The sequence below is a fragment of the Dicentrarchus labrax genome, unplaced genomic scaffold (genome assembly GCF_905237075.1).
Source record: "Dicentrarchus labrax unplaced genomic scaffold, dlabrax2021, whole genome shotgun sequence".
NCBI lineage: Eukaryota > Metazoa > Chordata > Actinopteri > Moronidae > Dicentrarchus > Dicentrarchus labrax.
The window spans coordinates 7,902,277-7,920,007 of record NW_026136720.1 but is presented as its reverse complement, the minus strand read 5'-3'; the positions used below and the strand labels follow the sequence as shown (position 1 = coordinate 7,920,007).

The 17,731-nt window shown below is 41.3% G+C and overlaps 2 protein-coding genes across 2 annotated transcripts; one reads left to right on the top strand and one right to left on the bottom strand.

The window, feature by feature from the left end:
- Positions 1-535: 535 nt before the first annotated feature.
- On the top strand, positions 536-7,996 carry tsg101a (tumor susceptibility 101a). The gene is made up of 10 exons (XM_051383590.1): positions 536-908; positions 1,924-2,011; positions 2,141-2,206; positions 2,721-2,884; positions 3,138-3,264; positions 3,869-3,926; positions 4,154-4,248; positions 5,479-5,681; positions 5,811-6,050; positions 6,479-7,996. The coding sequence occupies exons 1-10, from the start codon at positions 867-869 to the stop codon at positions 6,566-6,568; spliced, it is 1,173 nt and encodes a 390-aa protein (XP_051239550.1). The 5' UTR covers positions 536-866; the 3' UTR covers positions 6,569-7,996.
- A 402-nt stretch (positions 7,997-8,398) lies between these two features.
- ldha (lactate dehydrogenase A4) lies at positions 8,399-16,163 on the bottom strand. The gene is made up of 8 exons (XM_051383599.1): positions 15,999-16,163; positions 13,562-13,687; positions 12,807-12,924; positions 12,505-12,678; positions 12,148-12,321; positions 11,847-11,964; positions 9,816-9,939; positions 8,399-9,679 (listed from the first exon to the last, which is right to left on the bottom strand). The coding sequence occupies exons 2-8, from the start codon at positions 13,685-13,687 to the stop codon at positions 9,515-9,517; spliced, it is 999 nt and encodes a 332-aa protein (XP_051239559.1). The 5' UTR covers positions 15,999-16,163; the 3' UTR covers positions 8,399-9,514.
- Between the last annotated feature and the right edge of the window lie 1,568 nt (positions 16,164-17,731).

The window sequence follows — 17,731 nt, the reverse complement described above, 5'->3', positions numbered from 1 at the left end:
CCATTCATCAAATGTCATGTGCCATTTATCCCTCAACAGTAAGTGATCAGTAGAAATGGCTTTTTTGTACAATAATAAGTTTTAGAAACAATTTTTTCTCTTAAAAACATTTTTTTTTGTGTGTGTAAGTGTTGGTTCTACACCTAGGCATCCTTGATGGGTATGAGCTGACTGTATATTTGTCCTACTTTTTATTTGATAGCCACCTTTGATGTATTATTATGTATTACCTTAGAGAATAACAAAGTATATAAAGTTATAGTTTTTCTGAAGAATCGCTAAAGATACAGGAGTGTTTCAGTTTAAAGCAGTCAGAGATCATGATTTTTTCAAAATAAATGACATAAAGGTAGCCTACTGTAGAAGTCCCATCAACAGTATGAGTCACTTATCCTCATAAATACTGTTGTATGAAAGAAAATGAGAAACCGATTCTTTTTTTCTGTTGTAGACCGCCTGGGTATACTTCAGACCGCTAAGGGGACCCCGGACCACAGCTTGGGAAACACCCGCCTACTTTCTCACGTCACATGCGGACCGGAAGCAGTCAGGTGGAATACCGGAAATTCCTTTTGTTGACTATCACATATTTGTTTTTTTCGGCCTCTTTTGAGAACTATTGATGAGCTGCTTCTGTCTGTTCGCTACTCTCACGTAAATCATCGAGTATTCGCGCGCCAGCAGCAGAGCCATTACCCGCTCGGGACTGAAGATCAATAGACACCGAATCAGTGTCGTAACTGTAGTCGGGCCCGAGGCTGGGCTAATTTTAGCCTAGCATCCAGCAAAGACCTGCTAGCGTCTTAAAAAGCCAGCTGTTTACTCTTTTAACTCCTAATTCAGAACAAACAAACACTCGGAAAACTATGGCGGTTGTCAACGAAGGTGCCCTGAAGAAGATGCTGAAGGTAAAGCCTGCTGCAAGTTAGCTCACCGATACACCAAACATGACACCATTAGCCAGAAACACATTTCCTGGTGTGTGTTCAAACATTTTGGTTTTCATATGAAGGAGAACCGTCGTATTAATCTCTCTGTTGCGTTTTACAATCTACCATAGCCACGTAGCTAGCTGGCATCACTAATATTTTAATTATTAACATGTTTTTAAACCATAATTCATATTATTGTATGTGGCTGTTTTTTTTGTTTTTTGCCAATTTCGTTTTTACATCAATGCTTCCGCAGTTTTACAGCCTGTAGAATAATTTGTCAATCTCAATGAAGAAAATACCTCTTGTTTGAGTGTTTCTTCTTCTATTAAATATAAATGAATTAACGTTAAGCAACGTTTTCCATGTTAAGGGCAGATTCGTGCTAAAATGCACAGGTTCTTCAAGGCTAATCAGCCTTTACAACTATATATTTAACATATTTTATTTTGTATAGTGTGTACCTTTCTATACCGTCTTCTTTTTTTCCTTTCTGTTTTAAAAACTGAGTTACGCACAAGAATTCCTAAGTGCCTGTACTGTCTTATATCTGTAAAAAATTACAATAAACCTCATGCATTCATTAAATACTTAATTTAAGAGGTTTATTCGGAAGTGAAACATAAGCATTTTGAGTACTTCACAACTCATCTCAATTTAAAATGTGGGCCTTTCAGCTGTTTGAAACAAACATTACAGGTGCCTTCTGGATTAAGATTGGAATGAACAACTAAGATTTAGTTGCAAGTGTAAGTCTGAGATCTGTGAACCGAGGTGGGAGTGACAGCAGGCTTGACCTGATGGCGAGGCAACAATTTTTTACATTTAAACCACAAATTGTATTGGCTGCACAAAAGTTACTACCTAAGTAAAACTGAGCTGTGTCAGTTCACTTTAAACATGTTACCTGAATGTCAGCATTATGTTTAAAGTGTCTGTATACTAACATACGTCTCCTTTTCTCCTCTCTTCATTTGACATCATTACCTAGCAATACAAATACAGAGATCTGACTGTTCGTGAGATAACGAATGTCATCTCCCAGTACAAGGACTTGAAGCCGCTTATGGACGCTTACGGTAAATTGAATGATACTCGCCTCCTGTTTTCGACTGTCTGGTGGTCTCAGTTACATATTCTGTGCTTATATGATGGTATATATGTCCAACTTGTTTTGCTACTGGACATGGAATCTTCTTATGTTTCAGTGTTTAATGATGGCTCCACAAGAGACCTGATGAGCTTGACAGGAACTGTCCCAGTGAGCTACAGAGGTAAAGCACGCTTCTCTTGCGAACAAATTATGCACATTCTTCCTTCAATAGATTATGAAAGGACTGGGGCATAGAAAGTTAAGTGTGAGTTTGTGTAGCTCTTGTCACCGTACTCTCAAATAGGGTAAGTCAGATCAATTTTAGAACAAGCATGTGTGACTGCAAACAAACTCCGACTTGTATTGTGTCACTCCGTGTCCTCGATCTGCCAGCTTTTCTTCTGTTCTGACATCATGGCTTAGATTTCATTCAGGAAATGGAACATATCTTCTAACAGAACATCTTATAGTGAGCTTAAAGCCAAACCCACAGTTTTGGATTTCTAACATACATTGCAGTCTTACTCAAGACTCAAGTTTGCAGGAGATTATTAGACAGTAAAATGTATTTGTTTGTAATACAGTATATCATAATTTTAGTTTACTTCACGTAAAGGTCGTCTGTGCTCCTTGGAGCTGAATACAAAAGTGCGTCTCAAGAGAACACAGTTTGTGCCTTTGTGTGTTTCCTGTAGGCAATGTCTACAACATCCCAGTGTGTCTGTGGTTGTTGGACACTTATCCCTACAACCCTCCCATATGTTTTGTCAAACCTACCAGTGCCATGATGATAAAAACTGGCAAACACATTGATGCCAATGGCAAGATCTACCTGCCTTATCTACATGAGTGGAAGCATGTAAGTGTGAGGTCTTCGATCAGTATTTTTAACAACACTATTTACAGTATCACAGTAAGTTAAACTGTAGTTCTACAATGTATATGTCTATTACTACCACTCAGTAAGCACAAAATGGTGCAATCATGAGGGCAATAAATCCATCTGGCCCTAGATAATATTTGACCAGTGGCTTGGCTGTTGATCATTTGAATAACATTTTGCATTTGTTGGCTTAGTTGATAAAACTTGCCCTTCACTGCATGTCTTACAGCCGCAGTCAGACCTGTATGGTTTGATTCAGGTGATGATTGTGGTGTTTGGAGAGGAGCCTCCTGTGTTTTCTCGCCCCACCACACAAGCCCCCTACCAGGCCTTCCAAGCAGCTGGACCCCCTAACCGTGAGTGCCATAAATTGTTGATATAAACAGGGTAATCTAAAGGTCCGGACACACCAACCCGATTATCGGCCGTCGGGTTGGTGTGTCCTGGCCTTAAGTGGCTCAAGGAGTTGTCAGTAAGAGTAGAACAGAAGAACAGGATGATCCACAGAATTTTTTATACAAAGTGATATGGTGCTAATAGAAGTATTTACACACTGAACACCAATTAATACACTAAAAGGTGTTTGACCCAATTTATATTAGTGATGGTTTTGTAAATATTAGAAACAATAACTATTTATAAATAATACAATTAATAAGCACCACAACCTACAGCTTCTATAATGTCCATAAAGTTGAATAAACACTATAAAACAGTAAAGAAAAATTAAGGTTAATTTTAGGTTTTACTGCTGATGTATATTGGTTTACTTACTGTATTATTGCAATGTGTTTTAAGTGATGCATTTATTTCCTTAAGCACCAGATGGGGCTCAGATACCACTACAACACACCATGGAAAAATGAGAGTGAATGTGTCTGTGAAAAGCCAAAGCGATAAAGAATAGTTGGACTTGTATGTGCCTGGATCTGATTGTTTCACTATTTCTCTTTACCTCAGCTTCCTACATGCCTGGCATGCCTGCAGTCTCCCCCTACGGCCCAAATCCCAACCCAGGGTAAGATGTTTGCCAAGCAGTTCTCAGCCCTCTGCCCCAGCTAACATATGTACACTGCATTTCCCAACAAGCCTGCCCTGGCATGCTTGGTTTCTTAATCAGCATGTCAGTCAGAAATACAGCACTGGTTCAGTTACATTTATAGCTAAAAGTTAAAGATAGATGTCATGTAACATTTTTGAAAATGTAAAGAATTAGCTCTTTGTTGAACATTGAACTATTTGCAGAGGCTATCCAGGATACCAGTACCAAGGGGGTAACTCTTACCCAGCCACTGCTGGGCCTACACACTACCCTACCCAGACTCCAGTTTCCACAGTGGGTATGTATCATATTAAGATTCTGGGCTGCTTTTTTTTTTCTTTCTCTTGGGTACATTTAGCACAGGATTCAAACGTTTTTACACACAAGCACAACAAGATACAGATGAATGTGTTCACTCAGAAGTAGTTTTTTTTTCTATGTATGTCCTTTTTGTTTTTTAATATTCCAGTGCACTGACTCATTTCTTAGCAAAAGCTTAATTCACCCCTGGAAAAAACAAAACATTTTCTTTTTTCCATGGTCTGCACTTAAACCTGAATTAAGAAACCTTGACCTTATGACTCATAGTCTCTCACCCTCTGTGTGACTTCGGTGGCGTGCATAGCCGTCAGGGAAAGGTCATTAGTGTAACTAGAGTGGGGAGCATTAAAGGCCAAAGGGTGGGATGAATCTTAAGGGAAAGGAACAGTCCCCCCCTCTTGCCCTCACACCCTACATCTCAGAAGCACACAGCGCTATATTTAGGAAGTGAACAGTAACTCCACACAAAGACAGACCTATGATCAGGGGACCTATCTGCTGTCCCAACATCAGTTACCACCAGTGAAATGCTGGTCAAGGACCAGCATGCAGGAGGAACTTTAGCTCTCTCCTATATTTAGTAAAGGAGAAAAATGGGTTTGCCTGTAGACTACTCAGATCTCAGGGCTGAATCAACTCTGACATTTGTAGTGCTGACTCCAAACTATATATGTGGTGGTCTTGACTCTCAAGACATCCAGCAGTGCCTTTTCACTTGCATAACCTGGTATTTTTCAGCTTTTTCAGCTTTTGTTTGTTGTTGTGTATTATTGACCGATATGTCTGATATTTTATTGTTTTTCTCATGTACACATGTGTGAGAACAAAATATTAGAAAAACCTGATGCATGCAATTGTACTAACTGTTACGTAATCCGTGAATATAAATTGGAGGAATGGTGGTCATCTCTCTTGCAGAGCTCCACAGACTTGGAGAATGTATGTCAAGAAGCACTGAAGCTGTTTTGGAGGCTTAAGATGGCCACTTTACTAAGACATTTAATGTAGGCTTTTCCTTAAAGTTGTTACCCAACATAAGTTAATCTGAACTTGATGCCGGTGATGTCTCTGTGGTGCTTCTTTGCACTGGCTGTAGATGCCAGAAACCTTAGGGTAGGATATTGTTTGAATTAAAGGGTTTTTTTGCCAGCTGTTGTTTTCTGTTTCTTGTGTTCACTGCCTCATGTCCCCTTCTTAACCTCTTCAGGCCCGAGCAGAGATGGCACCATTGGCGAGGACACCATCCGTGCATCTCTGATTTCAGCTGTGAGTGACAAGCTTCGCTGGAGGATGAAGGAGGAGATGGACAGAGCTCAGGCAGAGCTGGATGCCCTGAAGCGAACAGAGGAGGACCTGAAGAAAGGACATCAGAAACTGGAAGAGATGGTCTCAAGACTGGACCAGGAAGTGGTGAGAGATCCTCCTGTTTTTCAATATTACATCTGTATTTATTCTGTCCTCTATTGTTTTCTTCTCTCTTATAATGTTTTTTTTTCCCCATAATAACAAAAATGATATGGTTGTAATTATTTCCACTAGACTGAGGTTGACAGGAATATTGATCTGCTGAAGAGAAAGGACGAGGAGCTGAGTGAGGCCTTGGAGAAGATGGAGAACCAGTCCGAGAACAATGACATCGATGACGTCATTGTGCCCACAGCTCCGCTGTACAAACAGATCCTAAACCTATATGCTGAAGAAAATGCAATTGAGGACACTATCTTCTACCTGGGAGAGGCTCTCCGCAGGGGCGTCATAGACCTGGAGGTTTTTCTCAAGGTGACCACGTCAACACAGCTGCCACTAATGCATAACATAATGTCTGCACAGCCTGCATAGTGAAAGCAGCATTTTAGCAGAGCAGCCTGTGAGTCTGTGAGAGCTGCTGACACTCAGATCCCAACACACAATCACTGTAATTATGAATGAAAAACAGAAAAAAAATTGACTTGAATCTTAAAAATATGCTTTGGGTCGCATTTTTATGCCTGTATAGTGCGAGTGAAATACGAGCCACTACGCAGCCTGTATTTGATTAAAGTAGAATCTGTATCTGTTCTGTCAGACGTGACGTACTCAGACTGACGACTGAAAAACATGCCTAAAAGGGCTCCTGTGTAGACTCACCTTAAGAGAGACACAGACATACACACACTTGAGTCCTCTGTGGTTTTAGTTTTATTGACTCTTGTTCTCTTTTGTTACAGCATGTACGCCTTCTGTCCAGGAAGCAGTTCCAGCTTCGTGCCCTCATGCAGAAAGCCCGCAAGACTGCCGGCCTTAGTGACCTCTACTGACCCACACGACTACCTTGAAACGCATCTTCACGCTCTCTTACTCTCTTCTCTTCCTCCTCTCTTTTATTCCCTTTTTAATGTCTTCTTAAAGTTCAAACAGCTGCCCTCTTTTTAATCTCTATAACATCTGTTATTGTGAGACAGAAATCTGAACAGCTGCAACAGAGAATCACTAAAACTACATCTATGAAGGATTGGACTGTCTTGTTTAGCACAGTGGAAATTTTAAACTGTGTAGCCACAGTTCTGGTAGGACATCATTTGTATTTTGATCTGACCAAATACTTCCTTGAGATCATTATGCATAAACAGTCATGACAGCATTACTTTTGTGCCCCAACGTGAAACAAAAACCACTGTGACCACATTGTGAACCAGTTACCGCAGTTGACACAAAAACATGCTCAACACACATGCCATATTGTAAAAGTGAGGTGCGAGTCTATTCTGTGTTTGCTCTGTGTGTGCTTGTGGTGCAGCTGGGCTTGCGCACCGTGAGTTGGTGTGTCGACCTGTATATTTTGTACTCATAGACTTTATGGTTGCGCTGCAGGGTAGCCTACAAGTTCTGTTTGCAATCGCTTTGGCAGACAAAGTCATTTGGCTAGTAAGCACAAATTGTTAGGGGGCTAGTAGAGAGAGGCTTTGTAGAGAGCCCCATGTGTCCACGCCCTTCATAATGAAAAGGTTAGGCTCTGATATAAATACCCAGGGCAACCTTTCAGGAAAGACAAGGGTTCAGCCTCAGGATTTAATGCTGTATGTGGTCTGGGTCATGTTCAGTAGCTATGGAGCCATGCTGTGGAGGTGATGATGAACATGGACTTGAGCTGTTTCGTTTGTTATTCTGTTGATGAGCTACATTTTGAGCTCCCATATCCACCTGTCCTCACTGCTATGTGTTTTCCCCTGTTCTGTGTGTGTCTCTTTACAATGGTATGAGTGAGGTTCTTTCATTGTATGTCAGCTGCTCAGGTCTGCCCTCCGGTCTGACAGCATTAACCAATCCTGTACATTGGTTGGTTTACTTTGTACAGTGTCTCTGTCTGAGGTTGACGACAGGCTTGACATACTTTATTCTAAATTCTTCATTTTTTTTTTCCTTTTTCGGTTTTCTTTGTGCTGTCCATTCATTCTCAGTCTTGCTGAGAGGTTTAGGTTTTCAGTAAACATAAGGAAAAGGTTGTGAATAAAGCCGGAGTGTACTAGGGTACAAAAATAAATGACTATTGTACTAATCAAAACGTTAACTTATGTAAAGATTGCAAACAGGTCTCATTTAAATTAGCCTTTTACTAAATGCACTTTGACTTGTATGATAGAATATCTACTGTTATTTTTTTCGTTTCCATTTCAACCATAGACCACCTGTTCTTTTATATCTGTAGATTTATGTAAATCAGTACAAATAAAAGAAATCTGATTTAATGGTTCATCTCTTTGTGATCATTTCATTAATTAATATGTCAAAGTTTTGTTTGAATCACAGAAAAGTAAAAACTAATAGTGTCCTCTGTTGCACACACCTGTTAGACAAACTCAAATCACAGAACGTACTGATCAAACACAGATGGTTTTTAAATGCTAGTATTAGTCAGCAGGTGCAGCAGTATTCACCTACAGTAGGTGTACGTGTTCAGCTTGCCACAACGCTACATAAAGAAGCTAGTGACCACATTTAGATCTCCTGCATAAAAAGCTCTATCTGCCTTGTGTTGACCCCAGAGTCGTGTGCTGAGAGCAGCTGAGTCAGCTGCCTGCAAACTCATACAAACTGCCTTTTGCTAGGTTGGGTGAAAAACACAGGAAAGGAAAGGACAAAGGGCAGACTTGTATCAGTATCCTGGCAGATTTATTTGATGTTACAGCAAATAAAAATCAATATCCAGCTGCCATGACAGGTACAGTTCTTCAGTGAGTCAGGCGATTGATAGACCATATGTAACAGTAATACATAAATAGATCTTAACAGTATTAACAGTTCTAAATAATATGACTTTTTTTTTTTTTTGTCCAGACAGGTGGAGTAACATAAATACAAAACCCTTTGAGGGTATTTAGGGTGTACAAACAAACACCTTCTGTTATGATTCATAACCTGACCCTGGGTCGTGATTGTAGCTGACTCTTTCCCATTGGCTCTCTGTTATCTCTTTGCTGAGTTAAATTATGGCAAGTCGCCTTGTTGGCAACCCCTTTAATTTGCTCAGATGAAATCTTTGTTGCTTCTTGACAGATCTCTAAACCTTACCTTTTAATAGCTATTTTGTCAGTGCACTTGTGGTTAGGTTTGTTTACAAAGGCTTCAATGCCAACCAGTTGATGTAGCATTGCTTTTCTCAAATGATAAGGTACTTTGGTATCACAGGATCCTGGCCCGGTGATATCTGCAGCAGTGGTGTTATGACTGTAGGTGGATAGGAAGCCCTCCTCATAGAGAATGGAATGTCTCCATTATACTCAAAATAAAAAATAAACAGAGATTACCAAGTGGAAAAACCCAACTGGCAACAATCACAGAATACACAGAATAAATACAAACTACAGACAAGGAGTGTACAGAAGAAGCAACCGCTCACAGTAACATACAGTACACAGAGTATATACGCACAACTGGCCTTACTTTTCTTGTGTAGACAGGACAACAAATATATATCATCTTTCTCCAACACAGGCTGAGTTAAGGCCAAAGGTATGAGTTGTGTTTCTGAGAATTCATTAATGGAGGCAGGAGGACGGGTGGGAGGCAGCAAAGGAAAATGACACTGAATATCTGAAGGTAAAATCTAGCCTCCACTGGTTTAGCTACACATGGCCTTTTTTTTTTTTAAGATATTCAGAGGTTTAATTTGCCTGTTTGGGCACAGGAGGTACGGTAGGAGGGACTCAACCACGCAGTGTTGAGGGTGGTTTTAGGGTGTATTGGAGAATTCAGAGAACCGCTTTTCACAGGGTGAGCTCCTTCTGTACACCCCACAGGGTCTCAGCACTCTTCACCAGCTGCTTCTCCTCATCGGCCTTCAGTGTCATTTGAATCACATCTGTCAAGCCGCTGTTGCCCAGGACACAGGGGACGCTCAGGAAGACCTCATCCTTCACTCCGTGCATGCCCTATAAGATGACAGGAGCACAGCAGGGTCAGGTTTAGCAGGACAGTCTATGTTTGTGTAAAGAATTTAATGAATTTTATCATGCAGGATTAGCCTAACAGCAAACTGTATCACTGTATCTGTAACAATCTCCTCACCTGGACCAGTGTGGACACGGGGTGCACTTTGTGCAGGTTCTTGAGGATGCTTTCCACCAGGTCAGCCACTGACATACCAATGGCCCAGGATGTGTAGCCCTTCAGCTTGATAACCTCATAGGCCCTGCAGTGCACACACATAATCAAACAAGTTGTCAGTCAGCTTTAGTATTTGCATCTTTGTTTGCTCCCACTTTGTCATATTCCTCTAATAGCCCTCATCCATCATCTTTCCAGATGTTTTCATGCTATGAATTCAGCAGTTTATCACCCTGAGAGTAGTGCAACATAGCTGCATGTTTGTTCAGTATGTAATAGTGTTTTGTGGTTTCTAATTGTCACTCCCCAATCTCGGCTGTGCTGATCTTGATGTATGCATGTATGCAGAGCAACAAATTAATATAACTGGTCCAAAAAACTAAAGAGAAACATGAACAGACAATGTCATCCTGTCCCATACATTTAAAAAATGTCAAACATCTTTATTTAAAATGAGACCTCTCCTCTACTGGCCATGGAGATGGAGAATGAAGCACCTTTGCTGAGGTTCTTTGTTCTTTGTATTGAGACATCAACTGTGTAAATGTACCCATTGTCTCCGTCCCCCTTTTGAAAACTTGGATTTCACACCTGAAACCTTTGCAAACATCTTTGATAAATCAACTATTGTGTTGTACATGGTTGACCTCCCTAAACACCGAGCTAATATGTGATAAGTCAGGTTGACTGACTGATATTGTACCATAATGTATTGTGTTTACATGACAAACTGTTGCATCACTTAAAAGTAATAATCTTAAAGATATTTATTTAAGTAAATGTCACTATCTATCACCAAATGAGGTAACACAATGGTGATTGAGCCTATGGCCAACTGATGAAAGTACTGAAATATTTATATATTTGCAGTATTACAAACCATTTGTCTTTGGTGTTCCCGGAAAAGAGGTTTGACACTGAACACTACTGTTCATCAAAAATGCGTCTATATGGTCCAAAACTGACTTTTTGACTCCAGTGTCAGTGAAGAAGTCAAAAAGTTTTTAATATTTAATCAAAACTGCATCATGCATCACTTGTACAAACATATAACAACATAATAACATGTAATGCACTCTTATGGCAGAAACATACCGTAGAAAAAAGGACCAGGCTGGAGCTGGTTTGATTTGATGATAAGTAGGGGGGACAGTGACTGAGGGTCACATTAGTCTCTGGTACAAATAAATAAACACAGTGATGTAACCCTTCCCCTAAACTGTGAATTATTTAACTTGGCCGGTGACCCCAGTTTATTTGTTTGCCAAATCCCACATTTTGGACCCTGTGTGTCTACAAAACAAGACAATTTTGTGACCTGCAGTATTAAACAGCGCTTGCTGTTACCACCAGCAATTACAGGTGTCAATAACTTTCAAAGGAATGACAAAACTTCACAATACAAAATCCAACCACAGGCTTAAGTAACAAATACAGCAATAATGATAAGGTAACATGAACAGATCATTTAAAATTTAGGGTGAGCCTGTCTTTGATCAGGATTAAATATTATAAAAGATATTTCCTTGGAGGGTGAGGTTGAGGTAAGTGAGTTCATTGGCACAACTGTAGTTTTATGTTACTGGGAGTAGCATAGCTATTGTGTTTGTGCTAGCTGCCATGCTCTGGTGAGCCTTTAACATAGCAGTGTACTGTGTAACCGTCTCTGCTTGCCTTTTGGCTCACAGCCCTGGTCAAATTCCTTGCCAGGTTCAGACGGCTCCAATGGATTCAATTGTGCCTGTAGGAGGCTTTAGTCTTGATGTTAATAAGCCAATGTGACTGTAGGCCATTAAAACCCAAATATCTTTTTCCATAAAACATAATATTTACAGCTCCCACCTCGGCTCTGGGCAGATGACCCGTATGCACATGGCTTATTGCTTTGCAGATTAAATTGATGAGTACAAGAGAGAAAATCAGATTTTCAGGGTAGTTCAGAGAGTTCTTTCAGCTCGTTGGTGGATTAATGGGAAAATAATTTGTACTCACCCATCAACCACCAGCTTATGAACAGCCTTCCAGTTCTCAGCGTCACCCTCAGCCCCCATCTTTGGGTTGAGGCCCTGCAGGCAAACTCCAGCAACATTCACACCGCTCCACACAGGCACTGTGAGAAACAGATGTATAACCGCACTAAATGAGTTAATCCTGAATACAAATTATATAGACAAAGGCAATCATAGCAGCATAAAACCTGCAAATGATGTAGCTACATTAAAAGATTTGCCACAGTCCAACAAACAGGTACAGTGGACGGCTGGCAGAGATTTTATTTTTAGTCAGTGCATACCACTGGAGTCTCCGTGCTCTCCGATGATCCAGCCGTGGCAGCTGGAAGGGTGGAGGTGGAGTTTCTCTCCCATGAGGTGGCGGAAACGGGCAGAGTCCAGGTTGGTGCCAGAGCCAATGACACGGTGACGGGGGAAACCACTCAGCTTCCAGGCCACATAGGTCAGGATGTCCACTGGAAGGGAAAAGGACCAGAGGGGACAACTCTTAAAAATGATCCTTTTGAATTGTGCTGAGCTACGGGCGGTAAAATTATATACATCACAGTACATCCCTCAACACTATTTCAGTCCACACCACACCGTCTCTCCTCACATTGCCCTCCCTCCCTCACTCATACACACCCCCCTCCTCTAACCTGGGTTAGAAACCACCATCAGGATGCAGTTGGGGCTGTACTTGACGATGTTTGGGATGATGAACTTGAAGATGTTGACGTTGCGCTGTACCAGGTTCAGACGGCTCTCGCCCTCCTGCTGGCGGGCTCCAGCAGTCACCACCACTACTTTGGAATTAGCTGTCACACTGTAATCTGACAAATTGACACAAGGAGAAATGTTACACACAGGATTATAGCTTCAAAAGGGGTCAAGTGGCTTAGCAGCATGAAAACAAATCTTGCAATAGTCACAGGTTGTAGTTGTTTTTGTGCATTCTCACCTTTGTCGGCCACAATCCTGTGTGTCTTGAGGAAGAGGGATCCATGCTGCAGGTCCATGGCCTCACCCTTCAGCTTGTCCTCCATCACATCAACCAGGGCCAGTTCATCACACAGGTCCTGATTATATACATGCATACATACAATAAGTATATACAGTATATACAGTGAGGTCTACAACCATGAAACACCATTTATCACTCCCTTGACTACGACCTTTCACTTAGTTTCTCACAACCTCTGTTGTTCCTCACATGGCACAGATCCAACTTAATGGTTGTGAAAGGAACTGGACAATATAAGGAAATCAGAATGCTTCCTGTCCAGTTTTGTAGAGTAAGGTAGCATGCAGGTTTTACAGAAGTTGATTTCACCAGTCAGCACACCTTCATCCCTTGGAGAATAATTTGCAAATCCTTATCAGTGCATTCGTAATGGAGTAATAGTAGTGGTGATTTGGATTGGCTTACATATAGAAGCTGGTACTTTTAGGTTGATCTAAGTTTGTACTTGTCAAGGGCTTATCTAAAGCCTCTAATACTAACTTATGAGTTCATTTTAGCTTCTTGTTCTGTAATAACTATCACCAATTTACCTTTTAAGCTGCCGCCCCATTTACTTTCACCTACTTCCACTTTGCTCATTTCAACACTCTTTACTGATCCCCCCCCCCCACACACACACACACACACACCCACACACCACACCACTCAAATTTCTCCTCACTTCACATTCTCTCTCTTTCTTTCCATCTCACCTTGAGCAGTATGCTGACAGCAGAGGCCATGCCCACCATGCCGACACCCACCACCGTCACCTTGTTCCTGCTGCCAACAGGCTCCTCCTTCATCACATGGCTGATGAGCTTCTCCTTGGTGGACATCTGTGGAAAGTAAAAGGGTACGGGAAGAGGATGAGGGATAGATATGTGAGAAATGGAAAAGGGAATGGGGAGGTGGGGAAAGAGAGCAGAAAGAGGAAGGATGGGATGGAAAAGAGGTAATCAGGTACAGAGGGGTGAGAGTGGAAAGAGAGACGCAGGGACTTAATAGTGCATAATGCATGTGACAGTTTGAATGTGTTGCTACTAACAGACTCACAAAAGGGCGTACGTGACCACTCTCTCATCCGACAATGAGTGAGTCAAACTCACAAATTTCCCTTTTTTCTCTCAGATAGAGAATTGAAAGTGTGGCCTTGTCATAACCTCATAACATTATGACTTAACAACCACAAGTTCCAGTTTCATACGTTAAAGTCTACCACTCGTTATCAGGTTTACTTCCATAATTGGTTTGGAGACAGTAATTCTTGCTACACAGCGCCTCTCTGGGTCTCCATGGCAACCAAGTACTGCAGCCTGTCTTCGTGCAGCACAGAAAATCACCAGCTGACGTCACACACTACTATTTGTGTTTCCTGGTTGGGCAGCCATGACTGAGTGCACACGCTTGCAGGCGTTTACATCATCCAGCATGACTAGGCCGGTTCTCTGCGATGTGGAGACCAGCACGTAGTGGTGGACTAACCAACAGGATTAATACACTGTAATACCTTCCTTGAGAGGATATTTAAGACCTCTCCATGGTGAACTGCACAGTAGGATATGGTACGTGGGACAGTCATACCTACTATCCCATCATCCAATTATCTCTCACTCCGAGGTGAGCTGAAAGCTTACAGCATACCGGGGCCTGACCCTTAAGTGAGTCGGGTTTGTGCTTTACAAGAGGACCCTGTGTTAGCTTACAGTAAAGGATTATTGTAGATGTTCAATACTGGCCAAAGCTCCTTCCTTTACTGATGAAATATGCTGTTACAAACCTGCCACATTACTACTGTAGCATGACTGAATGAGGATTACAAGCAGGATTATTAGTATCTGAAAGAATTTAATGCGATATAATTCGAAAGCGAGAGGGAGAGGGATGTTTTGTGTCAAGTTTCGGATTAGATTCATTTCTGGAATTTAAAATAAGTAGCTGTTGCACACAACTGGACAACTTAAACTTTCCCATGCATGCTTGTATTATCATATTTCCCACTACATTATGACATTTACTGTAACTGATCACCAACAGGTCAGTGGGGGTTTACTGAGCTCTGATGGGGTGTCGGGTATCACGGCTGAGGTACAGTATCTGGTCTTCCACATTACTACTTTGCAGGCGACTGAGAATACATCTTGTTTCTGCCCCCCTTGAATTATTTTGGACTATGCAATCAGACAAAACACTATTTATCCAAACACGCTGGAGAAGTTTATCAGCAGGAAAAACTAGATTTTGTTTCCACAGTGCATTTGTAGAATGTAATCAGACAGATCTGCTGTTGATTCCAACCGGCTGCAACTGACAAATATTCATCCACAACTCCATGCCAAGTGTGGCATTGCTTTAATTAAATCAGAAAAAATGTAAGCTCAATATTTTGAGTACCTGATGTGATCATAAAAGTCACATTCATTGCACCAGCTACACCATATCAGCATTCTGCAGCACCAACACAGCTCTCACTAAGATCTGCTTCCCACTGGGGGAGAATATGGATGCAGTGCAGTTCCTGTGCCAAGTTCATGTATGGCCCAGACTGCTGTCTGGCTGACTGTCGCCACGAGCAGCAGAGGGCATGCGTGACCGCTTGTGTAACACTGCGCACATTACATCAACGCAAAGCATCGAATCTAATGACAGACACAGATCCAAACCATCAGCTCCTCAGGGTTCTTAACCTGATGGTATATTTCCTGTATTGTAATATATTTCTTTATCGATAAATGATGATGTAAGTACATTTCTTATGTCTATAATTTATAAACAGCATAACCCATTCATTTCACTGATGTGTGCGTTACTGCAAAAAGTAGGAAACGTACAGGCCTATATCCTGTTGCGCTTCTCTGTTTCATAAACCAGATCATTACACACATGAAGCACTGTAACCTGTCAAAAAGTCAAGTAACAGCCTCATTCACAACCAATCACCATTATCGATACTGATAGCGACACACCGCTCTCAGTTATCCTCCTAAAATGCGCATCAGGTTGCCCCCCCCCCACTCCCCCAACACCTCCTCCCTTTTAAAGTACTTTAACCAATGGACAGGCAGGTGAGTCAAAAATAAAAGATGATTCCAGGTGAAGTGTACAGGCGATGTAATGTGTAATGTGTGAGCGAAAGCGGGGTTTTCTTACCTTTAAGGGCTTCAGTTAAAAGGTGGAAACACGGAGTGGAATGTGTCTGCTCCTCCTGAGTGCAGCTTTTCCGCAGAAGTGGTGCGGCGGAGGGGGAGTCTCCCGGTATTTAAAGACAGCCCCCTCGGTAGACGTTACGTACGTGCATGCTAATGACATCGGGTGGGTCCGTGGTCGCCGCTCGTGTTGTATGTCACGTCCGAGTCAGGATGCGGCAGTGAGACAGGGAGCCCATCCGGTGTATCACCACCTCGAGGAAGCCTGTTCAGTAAATGTAAAAGTGCCTGTCTGCCTGTCAGAAGTCCAGTGATGCTGGAAAACGTATAGATTTCCCCCCAGAAGCCTGTTTCCGCATGTCTGCCATCTACAGTTAGAACAGATCTGAGTTTGTCTTTGTAGCCAGAGTTAAGAGCACTTTGTATAATCTCGTTGTTACCAGGGCTCAGCGTGGGTAATATCATATAGGCTAGTAGTGTGATAATCCACGTGGACTGGGTATTTCCTGACACAGGAGTGTGATATGACTGTATCTGTGTGGGTGATGCGGATTGAACTTGAACTTTGGGTTAAATGTGCCTAATGTTCAGTGTAAATTATTTTAATGGATCAGTGATATATAGGATAGTTTTTAACAATATTTGTATTAGGCTAAGCCTTTCAACATGTGAACACAAACACACAGATCCAACAATACACAGTGGCTAGAATTAAACGTCTGATTTTTATCCCTCAGAGATGTCTGCACTGCTGTGGGTTTAGAAATGGGGAAATGGTGCCTTAACACTCAGTCCCATTACAGTCAACAGTGATGTGTTGTGAACAAAACATCTGGAGAAAGAAGCGACAATATGTGATTAAAGAAATAATAGTTTTTTGGGGGAAAGAAAGAAGATGTGTCCTATTTGATCTGGCTGTTGATATACGATTATCACACTATGTTTTAGTTTTAGGACACATGTGTGTGACACAGACACTAATTGCAAATGGACACTCCAGAAGAGCGTTTGGGTGATATCCGGGTTTGTTATATCACCATTCTACCAGAAAAACAGCCTTTTAGCGCCCCCTCCTGCTTGGTTTAAGTTATTACAATACAAAGCTCTATTACGCAATTCTGAACAGTGTGAAAAGGCCTTTGTGTTACCTATCTGAGGACTTTTCCTTGTCTGATAGAGCTGATTAGACTGACAAAAGACATTTGCAGTTACAACATAGCATTTCCATTTTTTCATTGTTCTGGATCAACCATTTGGCTTATACTGGGACCAATGCGTGCTCTCAGACTATCTAATTCCAGATATACTGTAGGCGACTATTTATACATGAAGTTATGTGATTTTTAAAATGTTCCTATTGCGTTATCCACCATTTGAGAGATATTTTACACATGGCACTATGTGAGCACCATGAATGTCGGGTCATGACACACTATATGACAAAACACCAACAAAAATAGACAATAAAGGTTAACAGTTAAATCAGCTCTTGGATGAGTTTAATGACATTTAGTAAAGTGAAGTAGTGTAATTAGGATACAAAGAAAAGGTAACTTATCCATTACACTTACTGAAAACTTACATTTATTAAAAATACACTGAGCAGAGGACACAATAAGGTTGCATTGCTCTGTTGTCTTATAGAAAACACTTGCATCAATACTTCTTATTGTCATTTCCTTTCTCTTATTTTTATTTGCATATTTGGTGTAATAAAGTTAAGTTATTTTAATATTG